The following is a 27300-nucleotide window of genomic DNA, read 5'->3' on the forward strand; positions in this document are numbered from 1 at the left end:
ATAAAAAAGAACATTATTAGTATCAGTGGAGAAATGTTTTTAAGACCCTTGAAGCTAACTTCAGTTCATGTTAGCTCTAGGCTTTTTTTTTTTTTTTTCTTTTTTCTCCCAAGAGATAACTCATCTTTGGGAAATTTAAAGATGTTCACCCTATAAAAGTCAGTGAATAGGGATGACTGACAAGAGACCACAGAGCCCTCTACTCATTAGAATTTCCAGCTTACCAAGTGTAGATGTCTGACAGCTTCTCCTATAACATCTTCTTTCTCTCATTTTCGTTTTTGTCTTCTTTCTGACTCCCACCCTGCCTGGTCTCAGAGCATTCCTTTCATCTCTCAGGAGATCACTGCTTCCAAGAAGTTCTTTCCCATCACTCATTAGTGATGTCACAGTTATGACTGGGTAACAAGATTTTCTTCTCTAGGTCTTGTTTTCCATCTGTGCTGAGCCAAGTGCTTGTCTGCTGTATCTTGTCCAACCATCTGTCCTGAGTTTTTGCTGTCGTTGTTTTTGATATTTCCAGTTAATAGTTTGGAGCAGCAGCTTTTGATGTCTTTTTGTGAGGTCAGGGTTATCTTCCCCTTTATACTCTTAATCTTCTCACCAAATGTTTCCTAATACTGTGGCATTTGATGACAAGTGTTCTAGGACATAGCCATGACCTGTGGTTTTGAATATATGTGGCTGCATTCTCCCAAATTTTCTTAACAAAAACATGTGCTATCAGATGGGGTTTCTAGCTCAGTGGTAGAGTGCTTGCCTATCCTGTGTGAGGCACTGGGTTTGATCTCAGCACCACATATCAATAATAAAATAAAGGTGCATTGACAACTAAAAAAATATTTTAAAAAATGCTGTGGCAGGCACTGTTCTAGGTGCTGGTGATAGTAGGAGGTGAGGTTTGGCGCAGACACAAGTCCCTCCTCTTAGGGAGCTTGCAGTCTTCTTCACAGAATTAAAAAACAAACTTTTTTATTTTTATTTTTTGGAACTGGGGATTAAACATAGGAGTACTCTGAACCCATGAGCCACATTCTCATCCTTTTTTTATTTTATTTTCGGACAGGGCCTGTAAAGTCACCAAGCATGGCCTCAAACTTGCCATCTTGTTTCTTTGGCCTCCTGATTCTCTAGGTCCACAGTGTGTGTGTGCCATTGCACCTGACTAAAGAATGTACTCTTTAGGGATAAGGAAATATCCTGCTCCAATGACTTTTTCATTTTTAAGGGTATCAGGGATTAAACTCAGGCACTGAACCACTGAGCCCCTTCCCAGCCCTATTTTATATTTTTTTAGAGATGTGGTCTCACTGAGTTGCTTAGTGCCTCACTTTTGCTGAGGCTGGCTTTGAACTTGGGATCCTCCTGCTTTAGCCTCTAGATTCTCTGGGATCACAGTGTGTGTGCCACTGTACCTTACTAAAGAACATACTCTTAAAAGATAAAGAAAAAATCCTTCTCCATTGACTTAAAAAAATTTTTTTTGTAGTTGTAGATGGATGATATGCCTTTATTTTATTAGTTTATTTTTATGTGGTGCTGAGGATCAAACCCAGTGCCTCACATATTGTAGGCAAGTGCTATGCCACTGAGCTACAATCCTTGCCCTCCCTTGACTTTTTAATACATAGGTGGGAGAAATCAATTACAGGTTAGTCTGTCATTATTTCACTCTCTGATTTTAGGCAATATAGTTATGGAGTCTTTTTTAATTCCATCATCAAAATGTTGCTAGGACAGGGGATGCAGCTCAGTGGTACAGTGCTTGTGTGCCATGCATAAGGCCCTGGGTTCCATTTCCATCATTGGGAAAAAAGTTGGGATTTAGGTATTTGGCTCCATGGTAGAGTACTTGCCTAGCATGTACTGGTTTGATCCCCAGCACCTCAAAACAAAGTGGTGGTAATTTTAGGGCAGTTGTGAGATGTGTGCATGTGCATGCATATACACACACACACACACACACACACACACACACCACACATGCACACTTCTTTAAGCTAATTACAAGAGTTCCAGATTAATTCAAGGTACTGCTTTTATAGATTTAAATGAGCCTTTGCATTTGTTCTCTTCTAGAGTAACAAACTGTTTAATGTTTTAAAAGTTGTATACTTTTAAAATGTTTTTCTTAGTTTAGTATAATTTTACATAATCTTGGGGTTCATTTTGACATATTTAAAGTTGTACACTTTAATTTATGTGTTACCCTTATATAATAATTTTGTATTTCCCCTACATTATAGTAAGTAGCTTTTATGAATGGTGTGAATGGCAATAGGTATTTTATTTATAAGAACAAATTTCGACAGCTTCCCCATAATAGCCTGAAAAGACATGCCTGACACATGAAAATTATTTTCTTAAATCCCATGTATTAAGCAAAAGCATCAACTCATTTATTCTAGGTTGAACTTTTAAGATGTTTAACTCTTGACATTAATATTGTAAGGAGTATGTTTCTCCTATGTGCTACATTTTCTTCGGAATTGATATGCCCTTGGAATGGAAGAATTATGATGGTTGATTCAATTTAACAGCAATAACTACCATCCTAAAAAAATGTAAGAAATGTTGATCAAATACCTTAATGGCACTTTTAATGTATAATATGAATCAACTTCCAAATTTAAGCCAAAATTTTTCTTTTTTTATACTTAGGAGTCTGGAACCTTCAACAGAGGTCTTAGGGCCCACATCATGTACAACCACAAGAATATGATGTTAATTAGAATAAGTTATACTACATATATGAGATGTCAAAATACATTCTAATGTATATCAAAAAAGAATTTAAAAAATGGAAAAAAAGAGAAGTCTTAGGGCCTGATATTTTTTAACCTCCATACCTGCTTTCTGCTGGCTCATGGCAGATGATTGGATGTGTTGGGGAGGGATTAGTAATACTTACAGGCTTATGTTTTCTCATGCAAAGGTTTCTCTCACATTCTGCACAAAACTGCCAGGTTCTGTTCATCTAACTCATGATTCCTTACTCATGGCCTTTTTACCACTGGAATTGCGAATTCAGTGGGACAAAAGATCATCAAAGTAATTCACATGTCTATTTTTTGACAATTTAAGATACATAATATATTTATTTTTAAATTTTTAAAGTTTAAGACAGCCTAGACAAAATAACTTAAAGAGTTTTAGGTCTGGGGTGTGGCTCAGTAGTAGAGTGCTCTCCTAGCACATGTGAGGCACTGGGTTCGATCCTCAGCATCACATAAAAATAAATAAATAAAGGGAAAAAGTAACATAAGAGTGTTTCATGTAGAATGTGCTCATGGTGAATGTGGCTCAGTTTTTCTATTTGAAATACAGAAACTCAAGGTTGACATGCCTGTTTTGATGCCTTGTGATTGGTTAAGATAATCAAGATCAACCTTAGCAAGTCCCCCTTTTTATCTCTCTGGGTGTGGGTTTAAACAGTTGCAGAATGGAGGCTGTGTTGTTGCGCTTCTTTTTTTTAAATTTATTTTTATTTTTTAATTGTTGATAGACCTTTTTTTTTTAAAATATTTATGTGGTGCTGAGAATTGAACCCAGTGCCTCACACATCCTAGGCAAGGCGCCACCGCTGAGCCCCAGCCCCAGCCCTGTGCTCTTCTTACATGGAAAATTTCTTTGCAGATATGTTGTTAGAAGCATGTTCCAGGCCTGGGGGGTGTAGCTCAGATGCAGAGTAATTACCTAGCATGTTTGAGGTTTTTTCTCAGTATCTCAAAAAAAGACCCCAAGTAAACCCACGTACCATATATAAATAACCATTTCATATTCTTTTCACTGTCAGAAATAGGCATGATTCATATGGTGTGATGTGTATTCACCCTTAGGAAAAGGCTTTGCTAGACGTCACCTGCCCCTGTGCCTATTTATTTTGATTAGTTCATTCTTGCTATTATGGTCTAATGTAGGAAACTTGGTTTTATCCGGCCTAGGAATCTTCACTTTCATTCTTAGTTCTTTAATTTGATAAGATTTTAATAGAATACTACTTTTGAATGAGTTTTTCTATTCTTTGTTTCAAAATTCAGTACTGCTTCAAGCCATGCTCTGAAGGTTGAGTGCCAGAGGGTTGGGCAGGAGGCACATGAAGAGGCCTGAGAGGCTGGGTGACCCAAATAAATCCCTAAAATACTCAATTTGAGAGTAAAAGAAAATCTCCATTGAATTATAATTTCTAGGAAAAAGAAGCTTAAGATCTGTCTTTTGAAAAATAACCAATTATTCCTACTAGTACTGCTAATGAGTTAGAGATTTAACTACTCCCCCCTCCCCATGAATTCTAGGTATTCAATAAGTTTGTATAATAAGGTTTCCTTATGAATATTCATTTATTAATTTCACAAATATGTGCTACTTTTTCATATATGAAGTCTGATGACATATTTCCTCCATTCAACAAGTTCATCATCTCATGGGAGAGATTAATATATCAACAACTACAACAAAATCTGTTACGTGGAGGATCACTGCTAGATAGGCAGATATGTATGTGCTGTGAGGCAGTTTCCTGACTTGGGAACATCAAAGGTTTTCTCATGGTAGTTGTCAGGATGAGCAGTAGTTAACTGGGCAAAAAGGGTGGGAGGGCTTTCCTTGGCTGAGGAAGTTGTATTTGCATGTGTGTCTGTATGGCTGATATTTGGTGAGAGGTGACTAAAAAGACATGAGCTTTTTTAGATATTCAGGAATGAAGGTAAAGAATTTAGATTTTTCTAAGAGTATTAAGCAGAAAAGTGACCTTATAAGACTTAGATAATTTCTTTCTTTTTTTTTTTTTTGCACCAGTGTTTGAATCTAGGGACTACTGAATCACACCCCAAGCCTTCCTGCCTCAGTCTCCTGGGCCACTGGGATTACAGGCCATTGCTGCAGTCTGGCTGGGCACAAATCCAGCCACTGAAGCAGGAACAAACTTTATTTCTGAACTCCACCAGCACATTGCACACACGCTCCCCGGGAACTCTACCGAATGCCACGCGGAGACCGGAAATCCCTCCCCTGGCACTTCCCCAACCTATGGGAACTCTCTGGGAATCCCCGCTAGAACTCCAAAGGAGCAGGCCGAGGTGGACAGCAGGGGTCTAACATACACAGCTCAACAAAACCATCATCATCCCAACGGCCTGCTGGCGTCACCTCTCAACCACTCCGTACTGGCAAAAATGCCATGCGTCATTCGGACTCAGCTATGACTCTCAGCAGGCCATTACCACACCACCATATGATTGCCACCATTATTAGTTATGGAAAATGACAACCCCCCCCCCCCCCCAATAGTGAGACCTGGGAAAAGGGGAGTGAGAAGGAAAGCCATATATTGAGAGCGTTGATCCTTTCTCAATACATTTTTTCCTGGTGATAAAACAAACCCTGGGGAGGAGGTGTCCATCAAATCTAGAAAGACAGTCTCTGGGAAGAGGCCAAAGCATTAATCCTTCCCTAAACAAGTCCTTTTCAGATACCAACCACTGACCCCAGGCTTTCCATCAAGTCTAGTAAGATATATCCCAGTGACTGACTGCTGACCCTAGACTCCCTCCTATTTCACCCAGTAAAACAGACCCCAAATTTCTGAGTGCCCAAGCTGACATCCTCATTAATTAAGTCACCTCTCAGTATAACCTACAGAAGCTCAGTGCCTTCCTTTGTTCAGTGGCTCATTTTCCACCAGGAAAGTGGGTACATTCCTGTAGGTATAGTTCTGTTCCTGAATAAAGGCTGAAATGATCTGTGAAGTTTGCATCCAGCCTGTCTTTTTGTTCTAACAACCATGCCCAGCTAAGGCTTGATCATTTTATCAGCAACCTGGATTGCTCATCAGAGGCACACATATTGATTTTCATTGGAGAACTGTATGTGTGATCTACGGTGAAGATCTGAGCTAGTGGCATTGGAGGAGACAGAAAGATAGGCAAATTCCAGAGAGATGTGGAATTAGAAGCAATAAGGCCTGGCAACTGTCTGGATCTGAGGAATAAAGGAGAAGGAAGACTAGAAGATGCCTCCCACTTTTTGGGAGGGTGGGTAATCAGGTAGTGGTTTGGAGCCTTCATCTATGTAAATGCATGAGATGGTAGCAGATTTTGGATGCATTGGGTGTAAGATGCCCAAGCATACCCAAGTTGTGAAGTCCTGCCCAGTCAGGGGCATGTATAGGCCGGATCGCCTGAGAGAGACTGGAATTGAGGGAACTTTGTTTGTATATGACTGGCAGTTAATGCTGATTATATTTAAAGGTAGATGGAACCAGAACAGGGTATGTAGTAACAGAGCCAGTGATGGAACTGTGAGCTCACTGACTGGTGTTGATGTTGGGAAGACATGGATTCTTGATGGAAATTAAGAATGTTCAGAGAGGTGCAAGGATGGCAGGAAGAGAGGCCTTAAAAACTGAGGGAAGGCAGTTTTGAAGAGGGTGTAACCAATAGCATCAAATGCTGCAGAGAGTTCAAATAACATAAGCTCTGAAAAGAGGCTGTTGATTGTCCTAATAGGTCATTGGCAAGACTTGGAAATGGCTCCCGTGGGGAGTGGAGTAGGCCCTAGCATTCACTGGGTTAAGCCGCAGATGGATGAGAAAGTGAAGACAAGAGGTGTGCGATGTTTAAGTCTCAGTGTTCCTGGGAAAGATACACGAGGCCAGGAAATGGGGCTGTGACTGGATGGGGCTGGTAAGAGAGGGAGTGCTTTTTACTTCAGTGGGAGAAATTTGGGCATGTTTCTGTGCCCTAGTGACTGAGCCTTGAGGCTTTGGCCTCAGCAAGAAGAATACTTCCTCTTCCCTGGGTGAGGGATGAAGCTGGAGAAAGGGAAGCCTATGTAGCTAGGACTGTGTGTGCTAGAAGGGAGGAGGTAGGGTTGGAAGGAATGTCACTCAGCCATTCTGTATATGTGCATAGAGAATGAGAACTACTGAAGCCCTAAACTGGGCCATGTGATTTTTGTGATAAAAAGACTGCATGGACAATGTAAAAACTTAGATTATTTATAAGTCTTTAAACCCCAATGGATAAAAAATTATTACTTAATAGTATTTACATTTATTTAAAGAATCTTGGTAGAAGAAAAATTAGAGACTTCATTTACCAGTTTTTCAGTCTCTTAGAGGGTTTGTTCAAATTATATCCACATCATTGGCATTTTGGAGCTTGCGGACAACAGAGCAGCTACAACATGAATTTTTAGTGCCAGTTTTGACCACAGTGAGGTGTCTAGGAAGGCTGAAGGTCAGGAGTTTGATTGATTAGGTGATTAAAATTCCTTTTAAAACAAATTAGAGGTGGCAGGTTTGCCACAGGTGAGAAGTACTACAAGGAAATGAATCTCATTAGTGTATGAAACTTCTTGGATCATTAAAAAAAAGTTTAAATGACACACGTGTGTGTGCAAAGGAATGACTTGTGTATTTTATCACCTAGTGTCTAGAGTAATTTTTTTTGTACATTTATAAATATAATGCACAGGCCCTAGATGAGGTATGTTTTTTTATTTTTACTTAGATACTGTAAGACTCTAAGTAGTTCAGTTTAACCACGTCTTATTTTTACATTTATATTTAGTTCTTCTATGTGGCTGGGTGATTAAATTTGTGATTAGGCATTTGAATTTGGGATCCCTGACTTAGGAGGAGGTAGAAAGGGCAAGGAAGAAGCCAGGACAAGTGTGTAGAAGGGGAGGAAGGGACAAAAAATTTTTGAGAAAGGTCAAGAGTGGTAAAATGGTCTTGCTTGTGATAAAAAGTGAAACAGGATTAATGAATAGCAAGACTTTGTTTTCTCCTCTCACATCTATATGATAGCTTTAACCTACGAATTTTTTGTTTTTTTTGACTAATAGCAAACATTTAGGAAATACAGTGAACCCAGTTGGTTTTCATGTGGTCATCTCAGCTTTATGTAATGTGTGAAGATTCAGCTGAGAAAGTAAATGGCTTTCTTCATCTGATGTGAGTGGATGTTTTGTTGCAATGAAGGAGAATTTCTGCTATAAAGAAGCCCAGGTGTGGAGAATCTCTTTGTAGAAGGCATAGAGCTCCCTCGAAGAGGTGAAGACACTGCAGTGTGGAATGTAGTGAACCACAGAGGCAGGAAAGCAAGACATGAGCTGATATTTATGAAAGACTTTCATGTGTTAGGCATATGCTATGTACTGCACAGTTTATGGGTGGTTAATCCTTATGACTCTAAGGATTATACATATCTAATACTTATGACTCTAAGTTTATATATATATATATAAACTTAGAGTATATATATATAATATATATATTATATATATATTATATATATATTATATATATATAAAGTATTGATTTCAGTGGAGTTTTAAAATACATATATATATATATATATATATATATATATATATATATCCAGATGTGGAGTTAAGTACTATTCTTTCTTATTTTTTCATGAATGTAAATTTTAGTGTTTTGGCCAGGTATGGTAGTAGTACGTACCTGTAATCCCAGCAACTCTGGAAGGCTGAGGCAAGAGGATTGCAAATTTGTGGCCAGCCTTAGCAATTTAGCAAAACCCTTAGTAACTTAGATGCTGTCTCACAATAAAAGGACTGGAGATGTATTCAGTGGTTAAGTGCCTCTGGGTTCAATCTCCATTATCTGAATAAATGAATAAATAATGCATTTTTGTGTTTTTATTTTGGTAAAATATACATGACATAAAAATTCTTACCATTTGTAAGTATATAGTAAATGTATCCCATTGTGGTGCAACTGTCACCACCAGAATGGGTTTTTTTCTTTTTTAAAAAATATTTATTTATTTATGTATCTTTAGTTTTAGGTGGATACATTAGTTTGTTTTTATGTGGTGCTGGGGATCGAACCCAGTACCTCATGCATGCTAGGCGAGCACTCTACCACTGAGCCACCACCCCAGCCCCTAGAATGGGTTTTTTCAAACCAAAACTCTGTACCCATTAAACCCTGACTCTTGTTTGTTTCTCCCTACCTTCAAACCCTGGCAACCACCATTCTGCTTTCTATCTTTATGAATTTAACAACTCTTAAGTGCTTTTGTGAGTGGAATCATACAGTATTTGTCTTTCTGTGACTGGTTTATTTCACTTGACATAGTGTGCTCTAAGTTCATCCATTGTTGCAGCCTGTGTTGAAGTTTTCTTCAACTGAAAAATATTCCACTGCATGTAGAGACTACATTTTGTGTATTCGTGTCTCTGTGGACTCTTGGGTTGCTTCCACCTTTTGGCTATTGTGGATAATGCTTCAGTGAACAAGGGTGTGCCGTTACCTATTCTAGTCCTTGCTTTCAGTCTTATATATATATATAGCGCCAGATGTGGAACTGCTGGATCATATGGTAATTTTATATTTAATTTTTTTAAATTTTATTTTTTAGGGACCTGGGTACTGTTTTCTACAGCTGCTTCATCATTTTGCTTTCTCACCAGCGGTGCACAGAGTTCCAGTTTCTCTACGCAAGAGGTGGGTAGTGTTCACCTTTTAATGTTACAGAGGCAGGAGGGAGGCACAGAGGGAAAGGAAGTGAGCTGCACAGAGGTTAATGGAGGTCACATGTCCACTTTGCAGTTTGAACTCATCAGCTCAACTCCTGAAACTTAATTCCTGTGACATACAGGTAAGATGAAGCCCAAAGAGGGTAAGGGACTTGGTTAAGGGCCTCCTGTCTGATAGTGTCCAAGCCTGGATTCAAAGCCTGCTTTCAGAGTTCATGTTGGGAAGCATTTTTAAAATTAACCAAAAAGTCATTTTTTTTAATGAAAGTCCTTTTAAAAAGTATTAATCTTTAAATGTCTCTATATAGCCTTTCTCTGCTTTTCCAATTCATGCTTTAAAATCTTATTATATATAATATCATCTTAAAAAAATGTCTGCAACATGTTTGATTTTCTTTTTATCTTTCTTGGGTGATGTTTTCTTGGCTTAAAATATTAGAATAAGTATTGATTCCAGTGGAGTTTTAAAATACAGCTCTGCTCTATCCATCCCTGTCAGAAGTTTGCTTTTAAATAAAACCAAGGGGAAAGTATCTAAAACTGGATTTAAGTTGGGGAAGTCTGGTGGTAGCAGTGGTAAACATTGAGGATTTGTTTTTATGTAGATAAAGTGAATTTTCCAGCTTTTATTAATAAAGGAGCAACACTCTGAAACTTACGCATTGCTCTACTTAATGTTTTAATAGATTGTTTGTTCTCCCTCAAAGCAGCATAGAGGGCTATTCTGAAAGGAGCGCCATCCCTACGGGATGTTGGCTCAGCTAGGCCAGTGCCAGTTCATGTCACAGCCTGTCTCTAATGCCTCTCACATTGCTGTCAAGGAGGTGCTTCCTGAAAATAGAGATGGAAGGCCTCCTGGACCCTGCCTCATCATTGAGCTGGGGAGCCTGGGTGTGCTTGGTTCTCAACATCTCTCCCAGGGTTGAGGGAAGACAAAGACCTCTTGTCCTAGCATGCCAAGGGCCTATAGTCATGCTAAGACAAATTCTCTGATCTGGAAGATACCTTCAAAATAATCTTTAATTCTGTGGTTCCCAGCTATGATGACACATTATAGTCTATCTGGGAAGGGACTTTTAAAAATGATAATGCCAACTGACTCATTGGCATTATGTAGCTCATTGGTAGAACATTTGTCCAGCATGCATAAGGCCCTGGGTTCAATCCCCAGCCCTGGAGGGGGGAAGAAAAAAAATGCCAGAGTTCCATCTCAGGTATGATTGATCTGATGTATGTGCCACTGCTGAAGTTTTTGAGGATTCTGAGATGATTCTGGTATATAGCTTGATGTAGGACCATTTTGCTTTAATACCTTGTTTTAGGTTGTAAGAGTTTTACCGTGACAAACATGCGAAAATATTGTGTTCTGAGTAGCCTTGGTAGCTGATATTGTTAGAAAGAGTTACTCACATTAGAAGGGAACTTCTTCTCCACCTTCTCCACCACTTTTTCTTCCTCCTCCCCCTCCTCTTTTTTTATTTGTAGTGGTAAGTTATTTTCCTGTCTTCCTGGAGTGTGTCTTTGTATTTAAACACTTTAGTGCTTGCTGCTGTGGAAGATAGACCTAGTTACTTTCATTCAGGTATATAGAAGGACAATAATTCGTTCTCCTAGATTTCCATGGAAGCTCTAGATCACTTTCTGGATTTTGACAGTAGTTTCATTTTGTAATCTGAAGACTTTGATGACATTTGTGGTGATAGTTCTGATAGTTCCTGAAGGCTGCTCACATAAACCTTACCTCCTCTGGTGAAAATAGGTATAGTGCTTTCTACTTTCCTGTAATGTGAACAATTGGCCATATCATAATTTAGAAAATCTTGGTGCATGTTTGAGTGAACCACATAGTCAGTCTTATCACAGGAGAAAGTCAAGATATTCCTAGAAAGAGGGGCCTCAACTCAGATTGAGTGGAGTGCTTGACATATGTTGCAGAACTGAACTAAAAGATACATCATTTTAGAGGCCCAAAGATGTATTTAGGACAGCAGAGACACATTCAGGGGAGAATGTGGGCCATTTGACAATGAGATGCTTTTGGGGTTCTCACACTCTTTGTTTTAAAGGAAACTTGATGAGGGGTGGGCATGAGAAGGTATGTGAGGATGATATCAGTCTGGTTATCTGAAGGCCATTTATGGTTGTCTGGTCAGTGTTAGAATCTTTAAAGAATGGTATAGTTCCCATTATCTGATCAGTAGATAATGTTGGATCGTACCCTAGGTCATATGTTTCTTAAAATATCATCTCCCTCTTTACTTTGTTACATAGGCTAAGTGCAAAGGTATTTTTTATAAGTGAGTAAATGGATAGTAACTCTAAGATTTACAGATTTCCCAGGAATTTGGGAGTGACAGGCCTGGGAGGAATATTGGCTTTTGGGGTAAAGGCATTTGATCATAAGGCTTTTAGGTGAAAGTTAGTTTCCTTGTCTTTTGTGTCCTTTCTACATATCTCATTTCTTTTACCTACCTGAATCTGAGGGTTCTTCAGTGTGGAGGAATGCTTTGTCTAAACAAACTGTTAGGGCCCTGGGAATGTGATGTATCTGGCATTATGCTGCTTTCCCTAAGGTCCCTGGTATGTTGGACTGTGCTTTAAGGTTATTTGCTTGATAGTATATCAGAGTTTGGAGATGAGATTTAGAGCTTGGTAGAAACAATTATTCTCCTCGCTTTGATTTTGTTTTAATAATGAGTGATTTGCTGTGAAATTTTTTAAAAAGTCATTATTTTGTTCTCAGTTTGTATATGAGAGCCCTGTCAGTAGTTGGAGGAGGGAAGATGTACATATGTATGTTCTGTATGTGTTAGAGACCTCCCTGAGTTGTAGAAAATGACTGGGTTACTTTAGTATCTGAGGACTAGGACTCTACCCACTCTAAAATCATTTTTGATATAGCTAGGGCAGAGAGAGAGAGAGAGAGTCATAGTCATCCCTTACCATGTGTTTGGAAGTTGGTTCCTGGACCACTGCAAATACCAAATCCACAGATGGTCAAGTTCCTTATGTAAAGTGATGTAGTAGTTGTTTATAACCTACGCACACCCTGTTGCATCCTTTAAATCAGTTCTATGTGACTTATAATAATTAGCTCAATGTAAATGCTGGGTAAATAGCTGTTACACTGTATTGTTTAGGGAATAATGACAAGATAAATAAGTCTTTACATGTTTAGTGCAGATGTAACTTTTTTCCCTAAGTACTTTTGACTCATAGTTTGTTGAATCCATGGATGGAACACCCACAGATATGGAGGGGGACTGGACTTTATGTGTGTGTGCTTATGTATGCATGTACAAGTACATATATTATAAGCAACTCTAAGTGTTATATATATTTTTAGGCATATTTGGCTGCTGATTCAGAGTGACATGATCGAAATTCTCTCTCTGATTTATAAGGAAGTCTTAGAAGGGACATTTGCTGCTGATCCTCCTTACTCTTTTCAAAGAGAAGCACACTGGCTTGGGCATGACATTCCCATTTAGATGATTTCTAATAGTTGTGGGCACTGGAAAGATAACTCTCCTCTTACCCTTGTGCAGATTTCTTCTCTTAGTTAATTACTGAGGTGACAGGTGTGTGTGCAGGTGGGGGGTTGGGTAGGGGGCACTGTTGAATGAGAGAGACAGATTGCTTAGATAACAGGCAGGGGCATCTGGTCATTTTGAAGTCTCAGAAAATGAAGACTCTGCTCCCTGGGGAAAACTTCAAGGGGTTCTTGGATCAGTTGGCATGAGTTTTCTAATCTTTGCTCATTTATTTCCCCTACCTCCTTCTCTGTATTTATTCCCAGGTTCTTGACCTCCAGGGGGTGGTTAGTTATGTATGTCACTGAGAAAAGCTTGAAGATTATAGAAATGAGGCCCTTTTTTCTGATTTCTTAATTTAGGTTTTAATATTTTAGGAATTTGAAAGGAAAATGGTAGCAAGGTAGCAGCAAGTTCTCTCTAAAAACCCAGCCCATTGTTTTTTTGAAGATGTTCTACTAGTCCTTGGTCCCCACCCCATCCTGCCTCCTGAGTCTTTCAAAGTCAGAATCACTCATTTATATGTGAATGCACTGGATTTGAACCCAGGGCCTTGCATATGTATGTATGTATGTTTGTGTGTGTGTGTGTGTGTGTGTGTATGTATGTATGTATATCTGTGTGTATGTATGTATGTGTGCGCGTGTGTGTGTGTGTGTGTGTGTGGACACACACACACACACACACACACACATATTTTTTTTTTTTGATAATGAGAATTTAACCCAGGGGTACTTTGCCACTGAACTACATTCTCAGTTCCTTTTATTTTTTATTTTGAGATATGGTCTTACTAAGTTACTAAGGCTGGACTAGAATTTGGGATTCTCCTGCCTCAGCCTCCTGAGTTGCTGGGATTGGGTTATCATTGTATACCACCATACCTGTCTCAAAGCCAGCATCATTTCTTTATTTTATTTTATTTTTTTTTGGTACCAGGGATTGAACCCAGGGTTGCTTAACCACTGAGCCCCATCTCCAGCCCTTTTTATTTTTTGAGACAGGCACTTTTTAAGTTGCTGAGGCTGGCTTTGAAGTTGGTATCCTCCTGCCTCAGCCTCCTGACTGCTGGGATTACAGATGCACCACTGCCCAGAAAAAACAGCGTCATTTCTAAGGGAAAAAATTCAGAATAGTTTGTATCATCTTCATGTAGGAATTATAGAGTCACATGTTATGCAGGTTGAGTGTCCCTTATGTGAAATGTTTGGGACCTGTGATGTTTTAGGTTTCTGATTTTTTCCCCCCAGATTTTAGAATATTTACCTATGCATAATGAGAGATCTTGGGGATGGGATCCAAGTCTAAACATGAGATTAATTTATGTTTTGTGTACACATAAGCTGAAGGTAATTTTATACAACAATTTTAGTGCACTTTTAGTCTGCCACCTGTTACACGAGGTCAGTTGTGGAACTTTCCACCTGGGCAGTCATATTGACAGTTGAATATTTTTAGACTTTGAAAAGTTTTGGGTTTTCAGATTTAGGGTTGCTCAACCTATGCTAGGGTAAGGCGGAAGGGGCAACAAATAGGAAACAATTTTGATCTTTTAAAACAAAAAAGTTATTCCAGTTTCTTCAAATTGGGGTTAAATTGGTGAACCCCACAAAAATAAAAGTTGGTGTCAGATGGTCTCAGTGAACATTTCCTTCGTGTTAAGCATTCAGCTGAGAAAACAAAGCTCAATATGGCACATCCCCACTTTGGAGAGTTTACCAAGGAGCTCCTTATACTGCCTGCCGTTTATTTTCTTAGCTATGCATTTTTCCACGGTTATCAGTCATGCCCCATCTACCCTTCTTGTCATTTACAGACTCCAGTTGACAGTCCTATCACATTTGGCACACTTCCTCTTTGGAACTCTCTGCTTGGCTCCTCCAAGTGTGGTCTGGGAGCCGCAGGCCCCACCCCAGACCTCTGTTGTTCAACAGGAACCCCAGGTTACTGTGTCCGCAGAGTGTTAAGGTGGAGACTTTTGTGCTGTGGCTGGATAGGGATGAGACTCTGCATTTCTAATCAGCCTCCAGATATTGTTGATGCTGGTCTGGGGACTGCTTAGAGGATCACAAGCCTCTGCTCTAGAGAGCCTGTGTCACCTTCATGATAATACCAAAGCTGTTTGGTTATCTTGTGATGTGGGCGGGCATAGGCCTTCTAAGTTCCTCTGGTCTAAATACTCATGTATGGAGTTGGAGTCAAAAAAAAAAAAGCCAGTGTCCTTTGTGTGAGCACAGTTTTCAGAGCTTCACCAACACACTTACTCCTGAGCCAATCTCGGGAGGAAGACATTGTTAGTATCTCTAGTACAAATGTGGAGCTGAGGCACAGAGATTGAACCGTTTGTCCTAAGTCACATGAACAGTGAGTGAAGGAACAGGGCCCTGAGCCCAGCAGTATGGCCCTGGTATCCAGGCTTTGAAATGCTTGCTGTGTGTATCCTCAGTTTGGTGGGCAAGTGGAGCCTCATCACAGTTCAGAAACAAGAATGCCTTGGTTCGGACAGTGGAGTGCTTCCTGAGTGCAAGCTGAGTTTATGTCTGTGGTAAGGATGAGGAGAGCTTCGTGACAGAGTGGACAGTGCTATTCATGTTCGAGAGATGGGGTGGTGGAGGAAGAGGACACCCGAGATGCCAGCTACTAAGGAAGAGAGGACACAGAATAGCAAACTTTTACTCAGCATTAATAAGGGTTTACATTTATTTCATTTAAACCTTGTAATGATACTTTGGCATAGGTACAAATTTTGCAGAGGAAGAAACAGAGGTTTAGCGAGTTTAGGTAATTTTCCTATGGCTGCAGAGCAGAGTAACATAACTTGAATTTTAAGTCAGTTCTCTGTGACTTCAAAACATGCATCTGAACCTTTTTGCTTTGCTTCTTCTCTGGTCTCACACACAGAGATGTTAAGATACAGATATTCTCACCCTCATCCCTGTGCACCTCTGTACCCCAGTGTCCCTGACTAAGGTCTTGTCATGGACGCTGGGTACAGAGGTGCACAGGGATGAGGGTGAGAATGCATGAGCAGCGCCCAAGGCTGGACTGGAGCTCTTAAGGTCTCCCTGGGTGGGGCTGGTCCCTGGGGGTGGGCACAGGGCTGAATCTCCATGTGGGGATTAGCAGCCCCATGGTGAAGTCTGTATCCATCTGATGGGTAATGTTTATTAGGATTGAAGACATGTCCTTACCTGCCAGGTGTTCTACCCTGTGTCAGCCTTGGAGAGGCCAGTCCGGCACTGCCGTGACTCTTGTTTTACACATTCGCATCATTTGCCAACGCCTCTGCTTCACTGGAAGGAAATTGCAGTTTCTGCTTTCCTAACTGTAGACATTCCTCATTGCTCTCAATGTGAAAATCTGGACCCGTTTCTTTAACCAAATGATTGTGTAGCCCTGTGTGACCCCACATAAATTTTTTAAATGGATAGTTAAGCTGACAGCACGTGAGGTGCACCTGGGGAAATCTCTGCCTTGGGATGCTCATAACAAAGGGAATTGACTGGGGTGAGCAGATGGACACTGCTCATTTTTTGGCAATCATTGACAGGCACGCAACACCTCCAGGTGGTGTTCCCTGAAACTGCTCTGTGTGTTACAGCCCCCCATGCCCTGTGCTTTGGTGGAATGCTGATGGTCATTTTCGCTCTCTAGGTAAGGTGGTTCCTGGGCTCTTTATTCTTGATATCAGAGGTACACATTAATCATAGAAGATTATTTTTTAATTAAAAAAGCATCAAAACAGTATTACAAGAAGCTTAGAAATAGGAATTTACATTCACTATCTAAAAACAATCGTTATCCATTTTAAAAATTTCTTCCAATGATTTTTCATAGTTGTATCAGTTGTTTTGTATATTTTCCCTATCGCTGCATAATCTCCATAGTTACCATCTTAATGATTGCATAATATTCTGTTGTGATGCTACACCATTAATTATTTAACTCATTATTGACTAGTATGTTGCTTCCAACATTTTTAAATTGTTAATACTATCTTGAGTTATATCTTTATATATATAGTATTTCTATATTTTGAGTTCTAAAATGTTTCCTGTGTTAGAGTCCCAGGCATGGCATTAATGGGTCAAGGGTATAAACATTTTTATGGCTTCTAAAACGTATTGCCAGATTCTTTCCAGAAGAGTGGAGCCAGTTTACAAGAACATCACAAAGGCATTTGTTTCCCAGATGGCCAGCCAGGGTTAGTGCTGAAGCCGCTCACAGCAGAAGAGGAGGAATTGTGTGTGTGTTTAGAACTAAACCTCTGTGGCACCATGCATTGGGCTTACTAATGACAGTATACTAGGTGTCAAATATCAATATCATAGTTACCCAATTCTGTTTAGTTGAGTGGTGTGCTAGACATGGGATAAAACAAGTTCCATGTTTCCTGTTTCCCTGGGATTTGTACTTTTGAAAGTCAACAACTATGAAATGACGTAGACATTGTGACTAGGTTCTTAGTGCCTCCTTACTTTGGTGGGGGGTACCTAATGATTTAGAAGTAGAGGCGGAAGTCAGAGGAGTTTGGTAGGATCAGCAGGGGAGGGCATTGGAAGTACCTCACCACTGTTCAGGAGAGTACCTCACCTAACCTTAAATGGTAAGGATAGTGTTTTGATTGCTGAATGGAATGCTTATGTCTACAAGGATTTTGAGGTCATACCTATGTTCAATGGAAAAAGTAGTATGATTAATTAGCAGTTTGTTTTGACTTTTGTCATTGAAGTTTTTTCCTATTTGTTATTCTTCCAATTGGATTATAAACATTAAGTGCCTTAAAGTAGGGCTTATACCTTCTAAAATTACTAATTTTTTATGCATTACCTATAAAATGTCTAGTGCATTATTTTGTTTATGATGTGGTCATTTTATGTCTCGCCATGAATGAATGGGGAAATTATCATTTCATCCTCAAGGTCCTGAACATTCTGCCAAAGCTCTATGGTTAGTAACAGGATCCTGCAGTTCTTGTGCTCACATGCAAAACCTCAAGCAGACTTCATGGGGTAAAGGAAAAAGAAATTTCAGCAGGGGAATTTAGAGAAGGTCATGTGAAAAGACCTCTGACTCATGTATGCAACCTCCCAAGCCATTTGACAAGACTGCCTTGTTTTGCAGATGAGGAAGTTGAGTCCATAAAGATGAAGTATCTTCCTTAAGGTCACATAGATGGCAGGTGACTGAAAAGGATCTCTTGATCTCTAGTTTGGCATCCTTTTCACCATGGGTGAAAAAGCATTTTTGGGAGAACTTGTGATGGTAGTTGAGCTTACACCACACCTACCATGCCCTCTACAGATGTATATTTTTAGAATTTACTTTGCTGTGTGACCACAGCAAATGAGTTCAGAGATTGTGGTTTTAGTGTCCTAATCAGATAGGGCCCAGAGTGGTACAGGCCTGGAGGTTTGTATTGAGTGCCAAGAGACTGTGTGGAATCAAAATTTAATTCCATACAAAATTACAGCTTTGGATTATTTCTGGGTTTGAATGCCAACGTATTCTTTTGTTTTTAAAGGGAGAATGTTTCATTGTTAGATATGGTACATGATTTGAGTGTGTATTTGCCACAATTGTGATCCTAATAAAACTCTCATTATAATCCATATGCCCAGAGTGGAGATTTAAGGTTGTCAAGGGAGCACTAACTTTGAGCTTCTTGATTTCTCTTGTGTGACTGAAATCTAAACTTCAATATTGCATCTACTGTGTGGTGGTTTTTCTTCTTTTCAACCCCTTACCCCCATTATGATGTGCACGTTTGGTTTTAGTTGAAATTCTAAAGCTAAACACATTAATGATGAGGGAAGTTTTCATGGTGAATGTCAAGTGAAACAATTGAGGAGACAAAGCAACAAAGAGAATTAACAGTCTACTGGTTCTTTTAACAGCCCATGTGATGTCTGCCCTGGGATTTGAATGATTTGTAGATGACTGGAACCTGCTCATTTCATTGTGATTTGAGGCCCCTTGAAATTGATGTTAACCTCATAAGCTGTCAGTAGTTAGAGCTACTGGGTAATCAGGTTTGGAATTTATGGATATTTACATTTCAGGGGGCTTTTACTATGTTTCTGCAACTTAGGGTTAGAGTCCTTTGTCCTTGGTTTGACTACATGGTGCTAGTGTGTGTAAGCCCGTGAAACACACCCAGGGTGACCTGTTATGTAAGCACTGTCTTTATGGGAAAGCACATAGATGATATAGTTCATCCTACTTGTAGTATAGCAAATGTGATGATTTTTCTATGCTTGCCTAAAAATCTAGTTCTGCACTATCTTGTGTAGTAACAGGTAATGTGGTTATTCAGTAAAAAGGTAAGCAGCTTTACTGCCATGCTGTTGATATGTACTCTTCTTTAGCATGCTGGGTACATACCTTTTGACTTTGCTTGGTCTTGAAGGAAATATCATTTTCTTTCATGTTAAGAGAAAGATAAACTTGATTTAAAACATTTAGAAAATGTGGAAAAATTGAAAGAAAACTTACCTAAGTTCTATTTGAATATAAACCACTTATAACCTATTATCTTTCATTTTTTGCCTATGTATAATTTAAACATTTACATTTTTAAAACACATATATGTTTGTCTTTGTTATATATAATGTTTTTCATAGAAGCTTCAATGTTTATTGAGGGACATTTATTAAAATATTTAGTTAGTTAGGCATGGAGGTGCATGCCTGTTATCCCAGTGACTTGGGAGACTGAGACAAGAGGATTGCAAATTCAAAGCGAGGCTCAGCAACTTAGCAAGGCCCTAAGCAACTTAATGAAGCCCTGTCTCACACTAAAAAATAAAAAGGGGCTGGGGATGGATATATAGCTCAGTGGTAAAGCAATCCCCAGTAAACACCCCTACCCCCTGCCCCCCAGCTCCCAAAAAAAAAAAAAAAAAAAAAATATATATATATATATATATATATATATATATATATATATATTATTTGGACTATGGCTTAGTTCTTTCACCTCAGTGGGCTATCAGTGGGCTGTGGTGCCTTCTGTCATTCACCTAGACTGATAGGGGCAGTCAGTCTCCTCAGTCCACAGTGGCCAGACTCCCTGTTGCATTTGAGACCCGTTGATCTGAATATATATCTTTCTGATGATAAATGATCCTCTAGTGAGCCTGTCCTGCATAAAGCTCTGTGTGTATTTAAGATTAGTTCTTTTGGGTATTTTCTTATATATATATATGTGTGTGTATATATATATATATATTTTTTTTTTAGTTGTAGATGGACACAATACCTTCATTTTATTTTATTTTATTTTTCATGTGGTGCGGGGGAACGAACCCTGTGTCCCACACATGCGAAGCAAGTGCTCTACCACTGGCCACAACCCTCTTTTGGGTATTTTCAATATAGTTACCAGCAAATAAAAGGATAAACATTTTGATACTTTACTTATTGGTGTAAGCATGTGTACAGACACATACACACAGACTTACCTTGTACAAGTTGATACAAGTAACATCCATGAACATAACCATATACAACATGTAATGTTGGGTAGTACTGCTGTTTAACTTTGTTATCTTGAGAGTAAACAGTGGCATTAAGTTTTAAAATTTCTTAGTAGTGAGTTTGTGCATTTCAGCACACATTTATCAACTACCTAATTTCCTGACTTATGACTTATCTCATCTTGGCCTTAGAATTGCTGTATGTGTGAAGGTGTGGCACCTGTCAGAATCTCTGTGGGGAGTGTGTGGTTAGGATGCAAAGCTACCCTGCAGGCTTGATCCTGACTTGAGGTGACAGGTACCTGCACTACCCCCATTCCCATTGAAAGGGAATTCTGAATTTTGTTTTGTGCCTCTATTTTATCTATTCAAGAATAGGAGTTTTAAAATAGTTTTCTTGTGACAGTCAAGATAATGGAAAACATACGGATAAACTTGACATAAAAAATGTGAAAATTAGTCTCATGTGGTGGCGCAGGCTTGTAATCTTAGGCCTGTAATTGGGAGACTGAGGCAGGAAGATCACAAATTTGAGGCCAGGCTTGGCAAACTAGAAAGGCCTTGTCTTTAAAAAAAAAAATTGTAGGGATGTAGCTTCATGGGGGAGTGCAGTGGCAATTTTCTAAGTGCCCATGAGGGTTTGGGCAAAGAAGCTCAACATTAAAACAGTGAGGTCCACAGACGGGTTTGCTTTTTATTTTTAAACCACTGCTATATCTTGAAGAAATGTTAAGGCTCAATAAACATGTTGAATGAGTGAATGAAAATAATGTCCTTGGTAGAGCAAGTTGAATAACCACTCTTTTGTGGAATCTGACAGTATCCAAATGCATATGGCCTCTTCTCCTGCAATACAATCATTAAAAAGTTCCCCTTTGTCTGTACTTACAAGGTTGTTAAAGTATGTGAACAGTGATGCTCATTTCATCACTGTTTGTCATAGTAGGATTCTGGTAACAGCCAAAGCACGTCATCAAGACATTAGGCAAATAAGTCATGGCATGTTCAAATGCCTCACTAAGTTGCTGCAGCTAGCCTCCAACTTGTGATCCTTCAGCTTCAGCCTCTACATAGCTGGGATTATAGGCTTGTGCTACCACACCCAGCCAGAGAATGGATTTTTTAAAAAAAATTTTGTTTTAGTTGTTGATGGACCTTTATTGTATTTTATTTATATGTGATACTGAGAGTTAAACCCAGTGCCTCACACATGCTAGGCAAGCCCTCTACCACTGAGCTACAACCCAAGCCACTCAGAGAATGGATTTTAAGGCAAGTTGTTATTAAGTGCAAATCCATGTGTGGTTCATAACTCTGTGTGTGTCAAGAATCAAACCGGAGGGGCTGTGGCTATGGCTCCATGGCAGAGCTTGTGCCTAGCACGTGTGAGGCACACTAGGTTTGATCCTTAGCACCACATTTAAAAAAAAAAAAAAGTCATGCTGTACATCCACATCTACAAAAAAGTTAAAACATCTCCAGCTTGATTTTTATTTTAATTGATAGATTTAATAAATGTTGCCAGGGATTCCCTTTACCTTGTCCAAAAGTATCACTTGATGGGTGAGGTTGTCGCTCCGTTGTAGAGTGCTTTTGAGTCACTGAGTTCAATCCTTAGCACCACATAGAAAATAAATAAACAGAGGTTAAAAAAAATTAATGGAAACAGTTTTATTTTGTCTTAACCCTACTGGGCTTATCTGAGTGTAAGATTACAGGACTTGTTCTTTCCTTTTTTCCCCGCTTTGTGTTAAAACATATACACACCTAAAGAAGCCTAATAATTATTACTTGGCAAGAAATTACTACAAAACTTTCTATCATTTGTGATATTAACCCTTTTTTTTTTTGGGGGGGGTAGTTTACCAGGGATTGAACTGAAGTGCCAATTGAGTTTAAGGGGGCACTCAACCACTGAGCCACATCCCTAACCCTATTTTGTATTTTATTAGAGATAGGGTCTCACTGAGTTGCTTAATGTCTTGATAATTTGCTGATCCCTGTCCCCCCTCTGCCCCAGCTGCTGGGATTACAGGCATGCACCACCGTGCCCGGCCTTTAGATTTATAAACTCAGTTTTTGACCTTGGTGTTTGAGTTTTGAGTTGAGAAGGCTTTGAGGGGTAGGGATGTAGCGCAGGGCTAGAGTGCTTGCCAGCATGTTAGAGGCCCTAGGCTCAGTCTCTAGTACTGCAAAACACAACAATAACAAACTGAAAAAGGCTTTGCCCTTCTTTTTAACCATGGGAATAAGGGGTAGGTAAGAACATTATAGTTTGTAAGCAGTGGGAACAAGGAACTCATGTCTGGATCTAGCTGTCAAAAAATGAGAGACAAAAACCATCCACAGATTGCTTTGTTCTGTAACTGTAATGTATTTCTGATTCAGATTGATGTATCCATTGTAGTCCCATGTGACTTTACCCATTATGGATTTATTTTGGGGCTATAAGTTAGTTTTTATAGCTTTCCATGCATCATAGAATCTTCTAAATGTTCATGGATTTTATATAATACAAACATTCATCCACAAACTAAATTTATGTACATAAAGCTTGACTTCTAATGAACTTTTTAGATGTGTACATTGTCTGAAACTTGTAGATAATTTTGAACAAGCACATAACTTGGGACCATCTTCTGGAAGCAGTTCAGGTTATGAATGAGGCTACAATCTTTCTGAATGCTCCTTTAATTCAAAAGGATGGCAATCTCATTCAGAGCATTCATTTATCCCCAGATATTAAAATATAAGAATTTCAGTAAGAATTCCTTCTGGGCTTTGCTTACTATTAATCTCTAATAAGTCTCCTAATTTACGTTTGTGTAGCATTTTTGTGTGTGTGTGTGTGTTTAAGAAGGCTTTTTCCATATATTCTCATTAAGTTTTATGACAACCCTGAGAAGTAGATAGGGAATTGTCTTTATTATCTGAGGGCTTATTGTTTGATATTTGAAGACAATATTGCCAACCTAGAAAAGACGTTAACAGTGTGTAGAATATTAGAGTAAGCTAGCAGGAAAAACAAGGGAATATCAAAGCTTCAAAGATTAACTTGGCTCTGTAGTCACTGGGAGTTTGCTCATCCAGCGCAGTTTTGAAAAATAGGGTTATTCTCAGGATGTGCTAGAAAATCTAGGGCACTTCATTCTTGCCCTCTGTTCTGTGCTGTTTTTCCCTAAAGAATGACTTCTCAGATTTTGAAGACCATGGTTCTAAATATAAATTTCAAACGCTCAGTTGCAAGTTCAGCTTGGGCTCAATGACAAATTTAAGTGCCTACTATGTGCCAGAAATACTGAAGTAAGTTCTGGACATCTGGTGTTGAAACAAAGACACAGTTCCTTTTCTGAGGAGCTTCCATCGGATTAAATCTGGGATTTGTGAGCACCAAGGTGGACATATCCCTGCTCTTAGGCAGCCTTGCGTCCTGGAGTACCATCAGCCAGTAGGTAGTCCTATCAACTTGTGTTCAGTGCTTTAACAGGTAAAGTCCAAGTTGCCAGGAAAGCAGATTGATGCGGCCCCTAACAGATTTGAGGATTCTGGGATGGGTGAGTGTGTGTGAGTGTGTTTGAAAGGTGGTAGGAGTGCAAAGCCACGTGATGAAAAAAGTACAAAGAACCATTCCTCTTGAAATAAACTTCAGTGTTCATCCAGATAATGGTTTATTTAAGTGTCATCTGGGTGTGAGGTTAGAAATTCACCTGCCCCTCATCATCTGGCTGGGATATGCCACAGTTCTTCACAAAGGTCTGCTTGTCCACTGCCAGCCACACACATCCAGAAAGGCTGTTCTCATGTAGATCTGGTTTTCTGGACACTTGCTAAATTACCACTGTTTTTTTACTCCCCTCTTTAACTCATCCATGAACGCTTCCTGGATAAAGGCTGGTTGGTGCAGGGCAACACTTTATCATTTCACCTGATTCCCAGCTGGATTTACAAGTTGCATATCACAGCATTTATGACACAGATCTGCATGTATTGCCATTTAGTATGTGTTTTCTTTGTTGGTAACTTGATTTAATTTCTCCAGCTGGCAGTCTCTGCTAGGGAGCTTTTTTTTAGAACTCTACTGTAGGTGGAGTTGAATTGTTGTGGGAGGTAGATGTGCACTTGCCTCGATGGTGGAGAAGCATTCCAGAGGGAGGGGACAGCCTCGGCAAAGTGTGGCATTCAAGAAAGCATGTGTACTTATTGAAAACAGGAACAATTATTCTGTTGGGTTAGATAATATGGTGAAGGAGTATAATTGGTGAGTCCAGAGAGATAAATAGTAGTTGGTTCAATGATTCCCAGACTTTGCTGCATATTAGGATCAGCTGGAATAAAAAAGTAAAGAATTGAAAATACTAATGCTTGTGTCCCACCCCAAGACATTTTGACTTAATTGGAGTGGGATATGATTCAAAGCATAGGGAACTGTATGCTCCCCAGGCTTCAGTGTGTCGAAAAGCTTGGAAACCTCTGAGCCTGTTGTAAAGGACCTTATAAATTATACAAACACATTTGGATTTTATCTATAGAGAGATTTATGGCATTGAGGAACCACTGAATGGTTTTAGCTAGCCTCTTCATAAAGTAGAAAGATCATTCTGATTGTGTTGGGGAAAGCACATTGGGGAGGCTAAGGTTGTAACCAGTCAAGGGTGCCTGGAGATAAAGGTGGCTAATGAAGAGAGTGGGAAGAGGTAGCTGCACCCCTGAGATGTTGAAGAGAAGGATTCAATAAGGATGAGTGGATGGGCACCAAGGAGAGGAGGACTGAGTTGAGCCTGAGGGCTGGGGGCAGGCAGGATCCCTTCCTTGTTTTGGTAGGGGTGGCCCACCAGGCCTGCTGAACCCTGAGGACCAGCTGAGCTAGCTGCTTCTTGCAATATAGCTGAGGAAATCCATCAACTCTTTGCTAAGCACTTACTTTACCTTCTATGATAAACTGTGTAAGGTCTAGTTTTCTCCTTAGGGCAGAGCTAATATCTTGTCCCTTCTCAGTTTGATTGGGTATTTTTTTCCTCAAATGCTCAGTCATCTTGTGTGTCTCATTTGCACAACTGATCTATGACCCTATTTTAGGGAGATTCTCCTCATACTTGTGATCCTGGAAGGTGTGGTGAACAGGGGGTTACCACTGGCTCAGTGGCACCTAGAGAGCTTCAGTTCCCTTTTCCAAAATAATGAGAAATTATTGAGGAGATATAGATTTTATTATTCTTGCATATAATTAATGTGAAATTTCATATCACTTTTATTTGAAAAGTTTTTGGAGAAATAGGGAATTTTACATAGCAATCTGGAGTCCTTTGAGAAAGAAATACAACCTATATGACAAAAGTTCAGTTGTGTTCTGTTTCTTAAAAGTCCAATATATGAAAACCTAAAGCAGAACCATCCTGGATGGACATAATTGGTCCTCAATGATTTTGCTAATGGAGTCTTGGCTTTGTGCAAAGATGTCCTGAAGGAATCATTTTGTAGAATAAGGTTTCATTAAATGACTGTGTTCTTTAAATGACTTGGATTTCAGGAATAATCTTTTTGAATAAGTAACAATCTTTCTGGGTTGTATAATCTTCTGTGTAAGTATGAGGATCCTTGACAAGTATTAGTCAGGATGAAAACCTTCATGTCCCCATAAATGCTGGATTGTGTCAGTCAGAGAATCTTCCTTCCCGTGTGCATTGTGTGCAATTTCTTCAGTACTGTGACTGTGGTGTAAAGTTTTTTCAGGTTTTTCCTTTGCCTGAAGCACCTGTAGAAACCCTGTAGTGAAATCAAAACTGTGTGGGATATTTTATTTGTTGCTATGATTCTTTTTTTTTAAGATATACATTTTAATTCACTTTTAGAGTATGATTGTTGCTATGATTTTAAAGACATAGTTAATGAAATTCAGTATAGATTTACTGAGGTGAAAGAGTAAGTTTTGAAGATAAAAGTCATAGGGATAAGTGGGAAATTCATTTGATGATGAGAGAAAGGAGCAAAGAGAAATGATCAAAACACAATCTGAAAAAAAATTCCACCATTGGTCTTTATATTAAATATTTGAAATGAAATAGTATTACTCCCCACCTTTCAAAAAAGAATAATGGGATAGATATCAAAAATAAGACATGTATTTTCGAAAGCACCAAGAATCTTTTTTTGGTAACATAATATTTTGAGAAGAATTTTTCACTTTGTATTATTTCTAAAGGGTCACTTGATGTTTTTTTTCTTCTTTTTTTGAGAAGAGAGGAACAGAGGGCAGCGCAGTACCTAACACATTTGCTATGGGCTGATTATAAATACATGTGCAGAGGCAAATGACCATGAGAGACTACCATCTAGGAAACCATTTTATTTAAATGAAGTAATTTTCCTCCTGCTACCTTATAGGGCATCAGCGAATGAGTCTTGCATGAGAAAGAGAGAGAGAGAGAGAGAGAGAGAGAGGTTTGAAGACATAGACATATACTGCTGGTTTTCACTCTGTCATCTCACAAGGGCTTCATTATGAAGAGGGATGCCGATGGCTATCCAGACGCTTAACTGGCAGCCTTAGCTGACTAATGGAGCCATATTCATGTTGGCTGACATCTGGTTTTAGAAGTTATTTATAATGGAAGGATCATTGTAATCAAAACGCCTGGAGAGATTTTAAATGTCAGATGCACTGGGAAAGATTCACCCTGGGTGACTGGTCCTGAAGATTAGCAACTTCCCTAAACATTTTGTATGTTGAACATAAATAGTACTTTCAAATAGCATGTTATAAGCAAATCACTTGAGGCAAA

The 27300-nt window shown here is 39.2% G+C and overlaps 1 protein-coding gene across 9 annotated transcripts in view; it reads left to right on the forward strand.

Moving 5' to 3' along the window:
• Fars2 (phenylalanyl-tRNA synthetase 2, mitochondrial) overlaps nucleotides 1-27300 on the forward strand; it is a 513853-nt gene that overhangs the window by 33978 nt on the left and 452575 nt on the right. For 6 of the 9 annotated variants that reach the window (XM_071613658.1, XM_071613657.1, XM_071613661.1 and 3 more), the window contains one exon: nucleotides 9393-9478. The exons of 2 other annotated variants lie outside the window; for them this stretch is intronic. Coding sequence is in view for 2 of the 7 variants with exons in the window: in XM_071613661.1 (XP_071469762.1) it covers nucleotides 9393-9478 (86 nt within the window). In the remaining 5 variants the exon portion in view is untranslated. Of the gene's footprint in view, nucleotides 1-9392; nucleotides 9479-9583; nucleotides 9633-27300 lie in introns of all 9 variants that reach the window. One more of the 9 variants, XM_071613655.1, reaches the window with a different exon arrangement.

Source organism: Marmota flaviventris, chromosome 6, assembly GCF_047511675.1.
Source record: "Marmota flaviventris isolate mMarFla1 chromosome 6, mMarFla1.hap1, whole genome shotgun sequence".
NCBI classification, from domain to species: Eukaryota; Metazoa; Chordata; class Mammalia; order Rodentia; family Sciuridae; genus Marmota; species Marmota flaviventris.